This window comes from Lactuca serriola, chromosome 9, assembly GCF_051521515.1.
Source record: "Lactuca serriola cultivar US96UC23 chromosome 9, Lser_US96UC23_V15, whole genome shotgun sequence".
NCBI classification, from domain to species: Eukaryota; Viridiplantae; Streptophyta; class Magnoliopsida; order Asterales; family Asteraceae; genus Lactuca; species Lactuca serriola.
In genome coordinates, this window is record NC_136416.1 from 53,386,345 (window position 1) to 53,402,360 (window position 16,016).

At 33.3% G+C, this 16,016-nt stretch overlaps 2 protein-coding genes across 2 annotated transcripts; both read left to right on the forward strand.

The window, feature by feature from the left end:
* The first annotated feature begins 1,257 nt into the window (after window positions 1-1,257).
* On the forward strand, window positions 1,258-11,755 carry LOC145075699 (GDSL esterase/lipase At5g33370-like). The gene is made up of 8 exons (XM_079021842.1): window positions 1,258-1,479; window positions 8,774-8,782; window positions 9,309-9,327; window positions 9,691-10,008; window positions 10,118-10,245; window positions 10,663-10,905; window positions 11,186-11,438; window positions 11,523-11,755. Exons 1-8 carry the CDS (start codon window positions 1,258-1,260, stop codon window positions 11,753-11,755), a joined length of 1,425 nt encoding a protein of 474 aa, XP_078877968.1.
* A 977-nt stretch (window positions 11,756-12,732) lies between these two features.
* LOC145072954 (GDSL esterase/lipase At5g33370-like) lies at window positions 12,733-14,802 on the forward strand. Its single transcript, XM_079019467.1, has 5 exons — window positions 12,733-13,068; window positions 13,173-13,300; window positions 13,751-13,993; window positions 14,074-14,326; window positions 14,404-14,802. The coding sequence occupies exons 1-5, from the start codon at window positions 12,804-12,806 to the stop codon at window positions 14,634-14,636; spliced, it is 1,122 nt and encodes a 373-aa protein (XP_078875593.1). The 5' UTR covers window positions 12,733-12,803; the 3' UTR covers window positions 14,637-14,802.
* The last annotated feature ends 1,214 nt before the right edge of the window (window positions 14,803-16,016 follow it).

Sequence of the window (16,016 nt, forward strand, 5' to 3'; positions counted from 1 at the left end):
TCCACTTGCTCTCTTATCACCCCATAATCTCATCATCAAGCCGTCACTACATTGAGTTCACCAACTCATGCTCCACATCTCAACAAAGATAGGTGCGTACACCGACCCGGCTTATGCACCACCATTCCTGATGTAAGTTCTCATAGGCAAGGCACTTTTCTCAGCATAGATACACCCTTAGACAGCCCCACTCCGGCGAAAATTAACTGATAGGTTCCCACTGGAACAAAAGTCACTAGGTGCTCCACTCGCCATCCCACGACTCGAGTCTCAACATGACCAAAAATTAGGACACCATACTCGGTCAACTCGGTACACCATCACGACATCTCACAATGTCTTGCCTCAACCACTGTACGAGCTTTGTCGAATCAAAATAGGGGAGAACCGTTCGGGTATTCAAGAGTAGAAGCATGCGTGAAACTAAGATAAGCTTAGCATCCCCGTCGGGGAGGAATGCGACCCAAGTGGCCATCTGGATTGAGGATTGTGCGAGTTGGGAGTTTGGGAAACTTCCCAACAGTTGGTTAGCACCTTATTGGTGATGGTTAGCAGGCTTCTAATGGACCCAATTTGGGGATCCCAGTCATGTATCGAGTTTAGTTTGGGTGCTTGGTCGAATGCGTGTTCGACTCTGGGTGTGTTCGAATTTATAGATGAGCGGTAAGACCATGGGCGGTGGTTATGGAAAGTGGAAGTGTTGTAAGACTGCGGGGTGGCCCGTAGCATTCACTAGTTAGCAGACAGTGTAGAAGTGTTGTAAGAATGTGGGGTGACCCGTAGCATTCACTAGTGGTCAGTTAGTGTGGGAGTGTTGTAAGACTGCGGGGTGGTTCGTAGCATTCACCGGTCCTGTGCAGCGGTGAAAGTGTGGCAGATTTATGATTTGGTCACGGATTTCTTCAGATGGTTTAGACCTGGGTGGGCCAGTTTGCAAGGTTGTGGGAGGGCCACAACATGTTTGGAACCAGGAAATGGTAGGTCGTTGGAAACATGGTATGATATGAGACTATAGTTGGTCATGTAGCATCCATTTTAGCATTGGTTTTGGTGGCGAGATGGCTTGTGCAATAATTTCTAGATGAGGTTTCTCTCAAAAGTCGCATGGGGCGACTGTGCATGTGTGACTTTCGACTCGGCAACCGGGCAAGAGTCCAGTGTTTCAGATAGTTGGCAAACAAGTTTCAGATAGTTGGCAGACAAATTGGGACCAGGGAGGTCTCGGCTACTTTCGGAAAGCAATTAGGGGGTAACAAGATGAGTCAGAGTGGTCTCAGTGATTTGGGATTCATGTGTGGAGTTGTTTGCTATTTGAGGCATGTGCTAAGTCACTTGCAGTTTGGATTAAATAATATCATAGTAATTGATTTGACCCTGTTGCATAGCTCTCGTTTGAGTCTAACCGTTGCAGGGATGAATCTTCTAGTCGAAGATTATCTGAGCCTTCTGTCAAGTATAAGTGTTCTGCAACTATTTATGGTCAGTGAATTTGTTCCCAATGGTAGCATCAAGATAATCAGGGGTGGAAGTGTTATGTTTAGTCTGGTATTCAATGTGGAATTGTCATGGTAATGGTTAAGTGTGGGCGGTCTATCATTGAGTCAAACCAAATTGAGACTTCAAGTTTCAGAAAGGTAGAAGTTGTTTCATGCATGGGTTTATGGATTTGTCTTCGTCGGTCGAAGAGTTCTGATAGGGCTGGGCTCGGTTGATTTGGGAAGGTCGTTGTATGCTCAAGATTTTCAGTTACGTTCCTCGGGTTGCTTGGTATAATCTGAGTTTTAGCAAGGAGCGATTTTGAGGAAGAAATATAATTTAAATGAGGGAGAGTTGTAACACTCGGTTTCGGATTGCTTCATTATTCGGGGTTGTGGCCCAATCATCAGTTATCATGAGGCTTAGGGTCTTGTGGAAGAAAGGATTTGGCCACTTTTTGGTTCTCGGTGCTACAATTTAAGTGATCCGAGTGTTCGATGGCTTTAGAGCCCAAGGGTATAATTGTAATTTGTTGGTTCAGGCCTTATGAATTTTGGGTTCTTGTTCGGTAAGTTTTAAGGCAGTAGTGAGTTGTTAGAAGAGTAGAGTTTCTCGACACCTTTCCGTGGATATAAAGTTCGTTAGAAACGAACTTGGGACGAAGAAGTTATGGCCGAATGAAGTTTGAGTGTTTTGGAGGGCCATCGAGTACACGGGGCGTACAAGATATGTACGTAGGGCGTACCGAGTAGAGTAGTCGCGGGTGGTCTTCAAATACGTCGAGTGTCTAAAGGGGTACGCAAGGCGTACTCCCTTCAGCCATGAAACCATAAATTGTGACCTTTTACCCTATTTAAACCTCATTTCTTTCATGAGCCTTATCTTTTATCAACCTCTAAGCCTCTTAAATCCTAGAAGTCAAGCCTTAACCTATATCTTGGATCTTTTAAGCCATTATGAAGGATCTTGGAGTATTTTTGTGCACTTTGAAGAGCTTGGAGCTTGTTGAAGAATCATTGGCCACCTGGAAAGGCGCTTGTAAATCCAAAAATTTGACATCTTTTGCAATCTATTGAAGGTAAAAAGCTTTGATCTTGCTCACTCTTTGGTTAGATCTTCTTTTTGGGTTTGTTCATAGTCCTTTTAGCCTCTTTTGGTGGTCCTTGTGAGCTATGGTTGTTTCGGAGTTTTGATCTTGTGGATCTGGACGTTTTAAGTATCCCAACGGCATAAAAATGTGATCTTTATGGTTTATTTGGACTCATGCATGTGTTAAGACCTTTCATTTAGCTCTTTTGAGCTTTGGAGTCCCATCAAGCCATGTATGCAAGTAAAGTTGCCAACTTTACGTGATAAGTCATCTATGGGAAGCAGATATAAGAATTTGAAGCAAGGACTTAAGTGGTTAAGTGCTTAATGGAGAAGGTTGTGTTTCAGGGGAGTACACAGGGCGTACCCATCTGGTAAGTTGCGTGTACTAGCCCTAAAGGGTGTACGCTAGACGTACCAGCTGAGTACGTGGGGCATACTCGGTCTGTTGGGCTTTTCTTGTTTTGTTGACTTGTTGTCCATGGAGTGTTGACCTGAAGTTTGACCATTGGTTATTTTGAGCCTTTTTGGATGTTGGGCCTTCTCGGGTTAGGCTCATTATGGGTTTGGGCCCAATTTGGATATTTGGGTCCTAGTGGCTCTTATGGTGTTATTTCGGGTTCGGGCTATCGTTCAGGATTGAATTTTTAGTGCTTTGTTGGGCGATCTGTAGAAAAGTGTTGACTTTGGAAAAAAGTTAGTGGGCTTTAGGGTAAGGACCATGTAAGGGTTTGGGCCAAATTTGGAAAATTGGGCGATAAGTGGGTTTTGGATGAGTTTTTGGTTTATGAGCCTTTGATTGTGAGGTTGGGTCGTAGTCTTGGATCAAACTAGGTGAGGGGTAAAATGGTATTTTACCCCATATATAGATTATTGGATTGGGTATTGAAACCTTAATGTTAATCAAATGTCTTCATGTCTGTTAGCGCGATGATTCTAGCGGATCTGTAGTGAAAGATATATTCATGGGTTCAACTATCGAGGTGAGTCTCCTTTCATAGAATCTGTGGGTCAAAGGCACCAAGGTCGGCCTAGTAGTCATGTTATAGTATGATGATTGTCTTTGTGATAATTGTCAGTGGTGCATGTTTTGCTTGATGATTTATGTGTGATATTATGTGGTAGTGGTAAGGGTGAAATAGACCTGGTATCCGGTTGAAATAGACCGAAGGGACAGGTTGAGCACCCGGATATACTCGACATTATTCGATTGAAATAGACCGAATGGGCAGGTCTAACACCCATATATGTTCGACTGTATCCGGTTGAAATAGACCGAAGGGGTAAGCCAGCACTCGGATATGCTTGGCAGTATGTTTCTTATGTATGGTATGTGGTATTTGGAGAACTCATTAAGCTTTGTGCTTACAATTTGTGGTTTATGGTTTCAGGTACTTCTGGTTCGAAAGGGAAGGGCCCGACTTGATCACAACACATACACCCGTGCTTTTCCGCAATTTGTGATTTTGGGTTTCTACTCTCATAATTGTTTTACTCTGGAATAAATGTTTGGATAAAGATAAATGAATGTTTGAATATATATTAAAAATAAAAATTTTACCCTATGATTTTCAGGACGTTACAATGCTCAGATTTGGTGGACTTGTGGGGTCGTATTGCGATTGGGTGGGGGTGCATATCCCCACTCCTATCACGGTTCAGTTCTTAATTACCTTGGTGGATTCAATTTGGTTTGCAGGAGGCGAATGGAAGACATTTGATGCACCAATGATGATTGTGTTATGATGTTTATGAAATTTTGTAATTCATTATTTTTGGACTGCTATTCTTAGGAAATCTATTATTTTTTATGATGTGGTAGATATGACTTTTTTTAGATTTCTAATAGGCATAGAAAAGCTAAGTTGTTGTAGGATCATGGTTGTAAAACCCATACTTGGCTTTTATTTACTGTAATTAGTGTTTTTCTAACACCTTGGTAGTTTTTTTATAGCATTCCACCGTTTCAAAAAAAAAGTATATTGTTTTGATAATTCAATAAAGCTTTATACCCGACACCGGAAAGTATAAGACTAGTTATCAACGATAATCCTAATGACATATATGGTCAAACGTCGTTAACGCATCACACATGGTTAAAAATTACTCATCTCTAATCTCTAAATATTATTAAAAGAGAACCTTTAATTCACCAATGAAGCAATCAAGACCCTTGATTGTATTTCAATCATATGATTTTCACCATTAGATCAAATTGATTACATCATCTTTTCAAAATAGAATTCAAACATTTAATTATAGAATCTTTAAATTTACCAATTACATTTCAATCACAATTACATTAAATTATGGAATCTTTAATTATAGAATCTATTCATATTTAATTATAGAATCTATTTATACTTTCGAAAATATATTTCACAATTCGGGCATAATTATATTTAATTATAGAATCTTTAAAATCACCAATTATGTTATCAATTAAAGCATATCATTCTATTTATATATGAGACATCAGTTTCTCCATAAATCTGGCCAAAAACATGAATAACCGCCTCCATCTTTCTCCTCTATTTTTCTCTTAAACCAGAATTCCCTAATCCTCTTCTTCTTCTACCCCGCTCCCGAGTTCAACTTAAGGAGAGAAAAGAAAGGAAATGGATAGAAATGAGAGGAAAGTAAGAGAGATTGTTGCTCCCGAATTTCATTAAAGGAAGGAAATGGAAGGAAAACTTTCCCTCCTAACTTTCCTTCTGATTTGGGAGGATTTGAAAAGAAAGAACAAAATGTTGAACTTTCCTTCCATTTCTCTCCAACTCGGGAGCAAAAATAACAGATTCTTTTTCCTTTCTTTTCTCTTCTTTTCTCTCCTTATTTTCTTTTCTCTTCTCTTCTTTTCTTTTCTACAACTCGGGAGCGGGGTGTTCATGTCAATGGTTGTGCTTCAATTGATGTTTTGTGTGTTCATAACAGAATGTAGCACCATAAGGTGGTTCCTTTTTCTCATGTATTCTTAGAATTTGCATATTGCCTCTTCCTTGCATCTCCAATTATCACACAAATCTCTACAAACCGAAGCAAGCATCTCCTTCAAGACATCTTTTGACGGTCTATGTCATCATTAACCCTAATTAATATTGTTCATAATTTAATTCCATTATTTATAGTTTTTGGCTTCAAATTTTAAACTTGATTAGTTTTTTCTTTTTAAAAAAACTCATTAAATAAGCATATCAATAATTATGTTATCTTTAATATATATTAAAACAAAAATCTTATGATATCATCTGAAACAATCTGGGTCATTGATTGCATTTCAATCTTATGTTTTCCACCATTAGATTAAATTGGTGACATCATCTTCCCTAAATGGAATGTATTTAATTCCAATAAAAGTTTTCCAATTGTCAAACAAAATTAACTTAAATCCATTGAAATAGAATGTATTTAATTTTAGTAAATTTCCCCCTATTTTAAATCTTGAATTTTCGGTTATAAAAGTTTTAAAATAGTCAACTTTAAAAACATATTATTGAAAACCATTTCAATTAAGACATTAAATATCAACCATTAATATAAATCCGTTTATATTAGCAAACCATTAATATAAAATCCACTTTTATTAGGAAACCATTAATACCAAAAAATCATATTCAAATTATCACATACATATACGATTCATCCTTAAGTTTGAGGCTCACACTTATTTTCGATCGTTGCTTTTCTTCAGACCTTCTCCTACAACATCATTCTTATTGTTTATCACTTCCATCATCATTATATGCTTCAATCATTCATTGTTGTGCACTTGAAGGTCAGTACCTTCTTTCGTTTTTTTATATTTTTCTCGATTATTTTTTGTTCCCGTATCAAATATACATATTCATATATATTTTGATATTCTTTGTCACAACTTACATGAAATTGATTAACGTCATTCAGTCTAGATTAAGTCAAACAAAACAAAATTGTATAATTTTTCATATTAAATTCTTAACCTATTAACTTGGACTCGATACTCAACAACTTCTACAAACTGCAATAGCTATGTGATTTTTTTTACAATTTATAGCAACATAATTACCATGAAAAAAGAACTTTTAATTTAAACTACAACTTAGTTTTTTATCGGTAACAACAATATACAACACTTAATATCAACATCATTTCCTACCGGTTTCTCTAAATATTAATACATGAACCATATCAAAAGTAGGCTAAGAAGTTATAATTTAAACTAGGAATAATCTTATTTCCTTGAATATCATATTTACGGTATTATAGAAAATTTTTATTTGATTGTAGAATCAAATTGCATAATTACAATTAACATTGTTTTTATTAAACTTTGTATGTAGGTATGAAACAACAATAAGTATATTTTTGAAGGAACATTGTTTAAAATAATTTGTATAATCTAAATACATGTTAATTTAGTTTATTTCTATACTTTCCTGTAACATTGGATTTTTTTGTCATGTTACATTCAAAATATGGGTTATTAGAACAGACACCTTAGGTGTTTGACGAAATGTCTCAAAGAATTTGACACAAGTTCTCTACGCTTACATCACAACCATGTATAAATTTTGGTTTTTTTTTTTCTAGATTTTTAGCATCATGTGTTTTTTATGTTTGCAACTTTGTAGTGTTACATGTTTTTTTGTCTTATCCTCAGGTTTTTCTATCTCTGATAGGGCTTCATTTTTTTTTATTTATTGTAAACCATCGATTCAATCTATGTCACTTTGTTATGACTTTTATCAACGTGATAAGATTTTAATAAATTTTCCATTTCTTGATCTTTTAGAAAAAAATGTTCTAACTGGATTATCATCTACGACCGTGGTATTCTATTTTGTTGATGAAGCGATCTATGATTTGGCCATGTTGGTTTTTACGGATTATGTTTGGACTGATAATTGTTCTTGTCATCAAAAAAATACATCCAACAAAAAGTGAAAGATAATTTTTTAAATTAATACCATCATTTAACTTTAAAGGATTTTTTTCAACTTTGATGGCATGTAACAGAGTTTTGGCTGAAATTTTCAATTTTGTCGGCATATAACAGGTTATGACTTAAATAATGATATTAGATATCTGGGCAATCAGGTTTTCTTCGGTTCTTAAATTATTTTGCAGAAAGTTGTTCAATTTGGTATTATTGATCTTATAAAAGACAAGTCTCATGTCTCTTTTAGCATATCCATTGAGTTTAATAGTTTATTGTTCATATTTGTTTTTTAAAAACAATGTTAAATCTTGTTTTAGTGAATGCAAGTCAGTAGGAAGTAAATGTGTAAGAAAAGAAAAATACTAAATATGGGATGATCATGGTTATTTCAAGCCAAAATAAAATTCTAAAGTAACAAATGCTAAATTTAAAAGATAAACACTTGTAATGCATAATACATATTATACTTCCCAAATAAGTAACCAAAAACTAACCTCATCCCCAAATAAATTATATATTAACTAACATCAATAAATTATGATTATAGTGTCTTGATTTTTAATTATACATTATAGAGAGTCGGTTAATATGTAGTCATTATTTTTATATGCGTATCGGTTTTGAACTACAAAAACTATATTCAAATAATAAAAATGAAATGTAACATATACGATGGTAATAATGCAAAAATAACCTTCAAATTTGGTTTGATACAAAAAAATAGTCTAAAACTTATTTATAAAAGCAACACGAAATAACAACGAACTTTCAAAAAGAAATGAGAAATTGCAACTAACTTTTAAAAACTATCAAGAATGTATAATATATGATGATAATAATGCTTAAAAACACCGAGTTTGGTCTGATGCGAAAAAAAGTAATTTTATATGAAAGTAGGATTGCAGTAATACTAAAAGAACCTATATGTTTTTTATCTGATGCAAAAGTGGTCGAAAACATACTTCTAAATTGGTAAGAAATAGCAATGAACTTTTAATTCATCTTGAATAACCATTTAATAGATATATGTGAAAGATATGAATACTCAGCAGTTAAGAACATAGACCTTACTCAAACGTCCGCAAATGTCTTGAAGTAAGCATTCATTTTTCCATTATTTTATCATTGTCATAAAATAAAAATAAAAAATCATCATTTGTTTAAATTGTTTAATTCGTCTCATAATAACAAGTAAGTTGTGTGCCAATTATGTATTTTGACATTTTCAATGAGTTATGGGCAATATCTAAATCGAGCAAGCATAAATGTTTTTATATTTCTTTGTTAGAGTTTTTTTATATTTCATGTTGTATGTGTGTGTGTGTGTTGGGGGGGGGGGGTTATGTGGTTCATTTCAAATAAACATAAATAAGTTACTATTTTTTAAAATAAACAATTCTATTTTGCAATATAACCATAAAATAACAATGTATTTTGAAAGTACATTGTCAAACGTTGGATTATACTTGCGTAGACCCGTTTTGCGCATGGTTAACTATATATAGCTGTTTCCGGTGTCACAAGTAAAAAAGGTTTGAAGGTACTTTGTGGCGATGAAGGTCGTTCAACTAATAAAACAAAAAATATTGTCTACAAAGAGGTCTTTCAACGACTATATATATTTACCAACTTCAATGTATTTTATACACATTTCAATAATATCAATAACCATGATTTTTTAATAATTATTCTGCAATATCTATATACATTTATATTTTATTTATGCATTTCCCGCGTTTAACGCGGGTCATAATCTAGTTTGAGAAACATTACAAAATAAAACCAAATCCATCCTTTAGTATTATTCTATTATTTTACAATAAAGGTATCATTAGTCAAAAATGGTTTTAGAAAAATACATATGAATCTGCTCATATCTATATTTTGAAAAAAAAAATTAGAAATATAGTTATTCATTTAATAATAATTTATTTAGTTGACTATCTTGAATGATAATACCATTTTCCAAAAGATTGATATTTGGTCAAAATTGATTCTTTTAATGTCAACATTAATTTCATCAAATTCATTTTCACATTTGCTTGCTTAAAACAGTAATATTATCACACTAACCATCTATATAAACCCATTGTCAATCGCATCTTCTCCCTCAAGTTTGAAAACATATTTGTAGTTGCCTCAAACTCACTAAAAAACCAATCTCTCAATGATTCACTATCAAATGGCTAGTCTTTGGTTGACTTTAGGATTGTGTTTTGCAGTAGGAGCTAGCACTGCTGAACCCAATAAGACACATGTTGTCGCCAATGTGACTCATGTTGAACCCAATGGAACCCATGTTGCAGCCAGTAGGACCCATGCAACACCAATAGATCCTAATGCTAGCCCAAAAGGAAACCAAGTTCGACCATTTTTTGTGTTTGGTGACTCTTTAGTTGATAATGGTAACAATAACTTTTTGATTACAACAGCAAAGGCTAATAAGCCACCTTATGGCATCGATTCTCTTACACATCAGCCTACAGGACGCTTCTCTAATGGGCTCAACATTCCTGATGTTATTAGTTCGGTTTTTTCTCTATTTTTCTTTTGCTTTTTTGATATTAAAACATAATGATTTTTTATATATTTAGTTGGGTCGATGTGTTAAATCAAGATTTATTGTCATTGCAGGTGAATATATCGGGTCGGAACCCACTTTACCGTATTTGAGTCCTGAGCTCAAGGGAGAAAAACTTCTTGTTGGTGCAAACTTTGCTTCGGCTGGAGTTGGAATACTCAACGATACTGGATTTCAGTTTGTAAGTCAAAATCATTGCATTTCTATTTTTTATTTCTTAATATAGAATATAATTATACTTATTTCGTAATTTTTTAGTTTGACATAATAACTATAAAATATTTGTTATACTGGATTTGAGTTTGTAAGTCAAAATCATTGCATTTCTATTTTTTATTTCTTAATATAGAATGTAATTATACTTATTTCGTAATTTTTTAGTTTGACATAATAACTATAAAATATTTGTTTGATTTATTTAGAAACAAAGTTATTGTATTTATAAAGATTTTAAAGACATTTATTAGTCACCATATTAATGTTTTTAAATTCAAATGAAATTTAAACTATTTCAAATTTGATAAAAGGTATATCTAACATCTAAGAATATATTTGTAATTTTTGATTGTTTGTGTGATTTAAATATGAAAATATACAGGTAAACATACTCAGAATGCCATTACAACTCGAGTACTTCAAAGAATATCAACAACGACTGAGTAACAAAATAGGTGAAAAACGAGCCAAAGAGCTCGTGAACCAAGCGTTGGTCCTTATTTCATTGGGTGGCAACGATTTTGTAAACAACTATTTCTTGTACCCGTTCTCCGTTAGGTCTCAAGAAGCTTCACTTTCCGATTATGTTCGCTATCTCATATCCGAATATCGAAAAATCTTGGTGGTAAGTGTTTTTTCTTTCTTTCTAAACATGATGCTAGTTTGTACCAAACATTATTCTAATCTTCATAATAAAATTTTAGAATGTTTCATATTGTAATTTGGATCGAATACAATTCTACACATTTATGACACAAGTTGAGTCCATAGACGAGACTATTTTATGACGGTTTTTGTTGATAAAAAGTGATGCCATGAAGACTTTCCCAGTCCTTGATTTATGATGTAATTAAGATATTAGTCGTTTGTTCATTAAAAAAAGAATAAAATTCGTTATGATACAGAAACTATACGAATTGGGAGCAAGGAGGGTGATTGTAATGGGTTCAGGACCGCTTGGGTGTGCCCCAGCAGAACGGGCCCAACATAGTGTAACTGGTGATTGTGCCACAGATCTACAAGCTGCATCGGCCTTGTTCGAGCCACAACTTACTGAAATGATCAACCACCTCAATACTGAGTATCATGGCAATGTTTTCATTGCTGCCAACACCCAACTCATGCACCATGATATGATTTCGGATCCGCAAGCATATGGTATATAATTGTTACAATCACTTAAAATAAACACCTAATTTAAAAAATTTAACAATTAAAATTGTATATGTGATGATTATGTAGGTTTTGTTACATCAAAGACAGCTTGTTGTGGGATTGGACCATTTAACGGGCTATTTACATGCTCACCTTTGGCAAACTTGTGCCCCAATAGAGATGAGTATGTATTTTGGGACGCTTACCATCCGACTGAACGAGCAAGTAGATTGATTGTGCAACAAATTATGAATGGGACACACAACTACATGAAACCAATGAACCTTAGTGTCATCATGTCCATCGACTCGAACATGTGATCTTAATTATATTGATCGAACCAAAAGTTTTTTTTCCAAGTATTTTATATATGCACAACGATTGATTCAATGTATTTGGGTTCCTATTTATATAAGTTCTTTGAATTTGAATGGATTATTATTATTGTGATTTTCTTTGTTTTACCAAATTCCTATCTACTATAGTTAATGCTAAAGTACAATTTATATACGATGAAAAATACACTTGTGTGATTTGTATTGTTATGAATTCTATACACAGTTGTCTAAATCCTGTCAAGATGGTTTTCGTGTTTGTAAGGATCACATTGCATTTGAAATACGACCCAACGAATTGGTTGAAATGAACGAAGCATCATTACTTTCTTTGCCGGTGGATTTTATTACAAGTGTTAAATAGTCACCTAGACATAACACATTCTTTTTTGAAATCCGACGTACATATTAAATAAATTACGTGTACTACTAAAAGTTATGTTTCTCGAACTACTAAAAGTCACATTTGCACTTATTAGAGTTAGGAATTAGATAGCATGGACTCACCAAGTCATATGCATGTGCATATCCTTCATGTTTGTTTATGATGATGATTATTTTGATCCCCAAACCTAACCCGTCATTATTAGGTAAACGGAAGGCCCAAAAAATATATTTAATAATTAAAAATCTACAATGATGCTCAAATTTTGATATTTTCGTGTTCGTTCATTAGTTGTGTTTGGTTACAACCATTACTAACAGATAAAGATTATTTACTACTATTAAGCACATAAAACAATTAAATAATACTAGTAGTTGTTCATTACCGCTTGCTTCATATATGTTTCATTTATTGGACATACTATGTTACCTCTACGACAAGTGTTAAATATTTACTAAATCAGGAATGTTGATATTTCATATTGAAATTGTATTGCTATATATAGTAAGTGACCTCACCCTGTTGAAACTTCCTTTACCCATGGGAGTCAACACTACACTACATAAATAAGTGTATATTTTGTGGGGTTTGGTCCCTTTACATGATATATATGAACCCCTTCCATTTCAAGAATACAACACAAAAACGATGTCTTCCTTACCACTTGTTAGTATTTTCATTTTTCTTGCTTTTGGTCTCGTTTTAGGGATTGAAAGCAAATCCAACACTAACCAACAGACTGAAAACAGCCATCGGGCTTTCTTTGTATTTGGAGACTCATTGGTCGACAATGGAAACAACAACTTCTTGGCTACCACTGCACGAGCCGATTCACCTCCTTATGGGATTGACTATCCCACACATCGTCCCACGGGCCGTTTTTCTAATGGCCTCAATATTCCAGATATTATTGGTTAATCTCTTAATTCATAATCATATCTTCTGTTTATATCTTGTGTAATGAAAAACAACTTGATCTATTATTGTTATGTGATAATATGTATGTTATGATTTTAGGGCAACACATTGGTGTTGATCCATTATTGCCATATTTGTCTCCGGAGCTAAAGGATGAAAAGTTGCTAAATGGTGCTAATTTTGCCTCTGCTGGGATTGGGATCCTTAATGATACCGGAGTACAATTTGTAAGTGGATATTTATTATATAAATAGTATGTGTTTATTTGTGTAACATGGGAAAATTGTTAGAAAAGTCTCAATATATTTTGGAAAAGCTACTATAGTTTTAAAATTTTTTAACAAAAAAGTCTCAATTATTCGTAAAAACACTATAATATGTCATAAATTGTTAATTTGAGCCAAAATGGAATAATCATGTATTTTATGTTCAAAAGATTTGGGACTAAAGTGTAAATTTTTCGAAAATATTGAGATTTTTCTCATAATTTCCGGTGAATATTTATTAATTATATGATGATTTATTTTATTTATATCGGTGTTTCATGTAAGTTAACTTTTCTAATATATTTTCTTTTTTTACACGTATTTAAAGTAAAGTAACCGATCTAAAGATATTACACTTAAAAAATAAAACTCAACATCATTACAGATATTATTCCTTCCATATGTTTGCAGATAAATATTATTCGGATGCCATCTCAATTGTCAGACTTTGAGACATACCAAAAACGTGTATCTGATTTAGTTGGAGTGGAGAAAACCAAAAAGTTAGTAAACGAAGCATTGGTTTTGATCACTTGTGGTGGCAATGATTTCGTGAACAACTACTTTTTGATTCCTAACTCGATTAGGTCCATTCAGTATAAACTCCCCGACTATGTCCCATTCCTCATCTCTGAATACGAGAAGATCTTAATGGTAACTAATAACCATCTTAATTAATTAGACTCTACATTTACAACCAAAGTCTAATATTTAACGTTTTAATTAATCTATAGAGACTTTACGAATTAGGAGCTCGAAAAGTATTAGTAACAGGAACAGGGCCACTAGGGTGTGCGCCTGCTATCTTGGCACTACATAGTAAGCAAGGAGAATGCGCAAACGAACTTCAACAAGCTGCAAACTTATTTAACCCGCAACTTGTTGACATGGTCACTGCACTCAACAAAAAGCTCGGTGGTGACATCTTTGTGACAGCTAACACGAACTATATGCACTTGAATTTCATCAACGATCCCAAAGCATTTGGTATTTGAGTATTTCCTATTTCTTGTAATTGTTTTCATTAGATATTATATATTTTGATTTTATAATATGTTGTGTAGGATTTGAGACATCAAAAGATGCTTGTTGTGGACAAGGCCCATATAATGGGCTAGGACTTTGCACGCCGTTGTCAAGTTTGTGTGAAAATAGGGATGCATATGTGTTTTGGGATGGCTACCACCCGTCTGAGAGGGCGAATCGAATCATCGTGGATGAAATATTTAATGGTATAAAGTATGTGGAACCAATGAACCTTAGCACTTTCATGGCTTTGGATTCTAAAAGAGTCTAATTAAGTAAGGTTTTCCAAGTCCTGTTTTGTAGAAATAGATTCTACGTTTGTTATGGGTTGATTTCTTTATTTGTGCTTTCATATGTATGCAAAACTATATACTATGTATTAATTTGCTACGTTGTTTGTGTAATCATTACATATACCAAAGTTATAATTTGGAAAAGGCAAGTTTGAATATCACTTTCATATTGTGCATTGTATTAATAATACCACTTGAACCATTTGACCCACGTCAGACCATCAAAATCTAGTTTGAATCTCACTTTCAATTGCAATTGGTACGATTTATTAATTCGGCATTTGGGAAAGATAAGTAAACTAGTAAAGAAATAGATATACAATATTTGGTATAAATGAATTACATAATTAGTAAAATAATATAAATTTACAGTTTAAGAATTCTAACTATATCAGGTGGTAAGAGTAATTGGAGTATGTATTGAAAGATAAGAAGAAAGAAAGGAAGGAATTATCAGTTCTCATACACTTTATCATCTTAGTTATGTATTTTATACATAGGCTTTGATTTTAATTAAGTGGGTAATCACATGGTTTGGTTGTTGAAGCATGTGGACCAAGAAAAATGTAACCAAATATCAGTTTACGGTAAATGTAAATAATATGTTTAGTAACAGTAAATAAACAGCTTTTAGACCATGTTATCTGAATATATTGGTAGATTTTTTTTAAAGAAATAAAATATCCTCCTACCATTTCCTCCTACTTATATTCTTACCCATGTGAAATAATGACAAGTGTCATATTTTACACTTATCATCATTTCAAATGGGTAGGAGGATATTTAATTTTTTTTTTATATCAACTAAGTTAAGTCCATGATTCGAGAAATTGAAGACATGGTTGGTTTATTTCCGATTATGGTAAATGTAAATAATATGATTTTTTTATATCTCACGTGAATATCAGCTAAAATTGTTGCACTATTTTGGAATTATTTCCGATTCTTGCCCATAACACTCCAAGGCTATATTTGGATATACTTTCAAAACAACCACCCAATTATAGCACTGTATTTTCAAATTACAATGCTTTGATGGGAAAAAGATATAAAATAAAATTACAGAAATAGAAAATAAAGTAAAATCAAGAAAATAAAATAAAGTCATGACATTGTACTTTTAAAGTACAATGGTTTAATAAGACAAAATTCAAGATATAATTAAAAAAGTTTAAAAAAATAATGATGAAAGTAAGTTCATATATTTTAAAAATAAATGAAAGCAGATTGTTATCATTTGTATATCTAAATTTCTTTATATGTGGGTGTATGTGTGTATATGAACTTGACTGTATCTATATATATGTGGTTGTGGCAGAAGAGTTGGTTGTCAAAGCGGAGGAGGGGAGGGGTATATT

Excerpts from the sequence above, each read along its gene's own strand:
- LOC145072954 (XM_079019467.1), top strand. The coding sequence starts at position 12,804 with ATGTCTTCCTTACCACTTGTTAGTATTTTCATTTTTCTTGCTTTTGGT. Across the intron at positions 13,069-13,172 it reads CAATATTCCAGATATTATTG|GGCAACACATTGGTGTTGAT; the intron begins GTTAATCTCTTA and ends TTATGATTTTAG. Across the intron at positions 13,994-14,073 it reads AATACGAGAAGATCTTAATG|AGACTTTACGAATTAGGAGC; the intron begins GTAACTAATAAC and ends ATTAATCTATAG.
- LOC145075699 (XM_079021842.1), top strand. The coding sequence starts at position 1,258 with ATGAGTCAGAGTGGTCTCAGTGATTTGGGATTCATGTGTGGAGTTGTT. Across the intron at positions 10,906-11,185 it reads AATATCGAAAAATCTTGGTG|AAACTATACGAATTGGGAGC; the intron begins GTAAGTGTTTTT and ends GTTATGATACAG. Across the intron at positions 11,439-11,522 it reads TTCGGATCCGCAAGCATATG|GTTTTGTTACATCAAAGACA; the intron begins GTATATAATTGT and ends ATGATTATGTAG.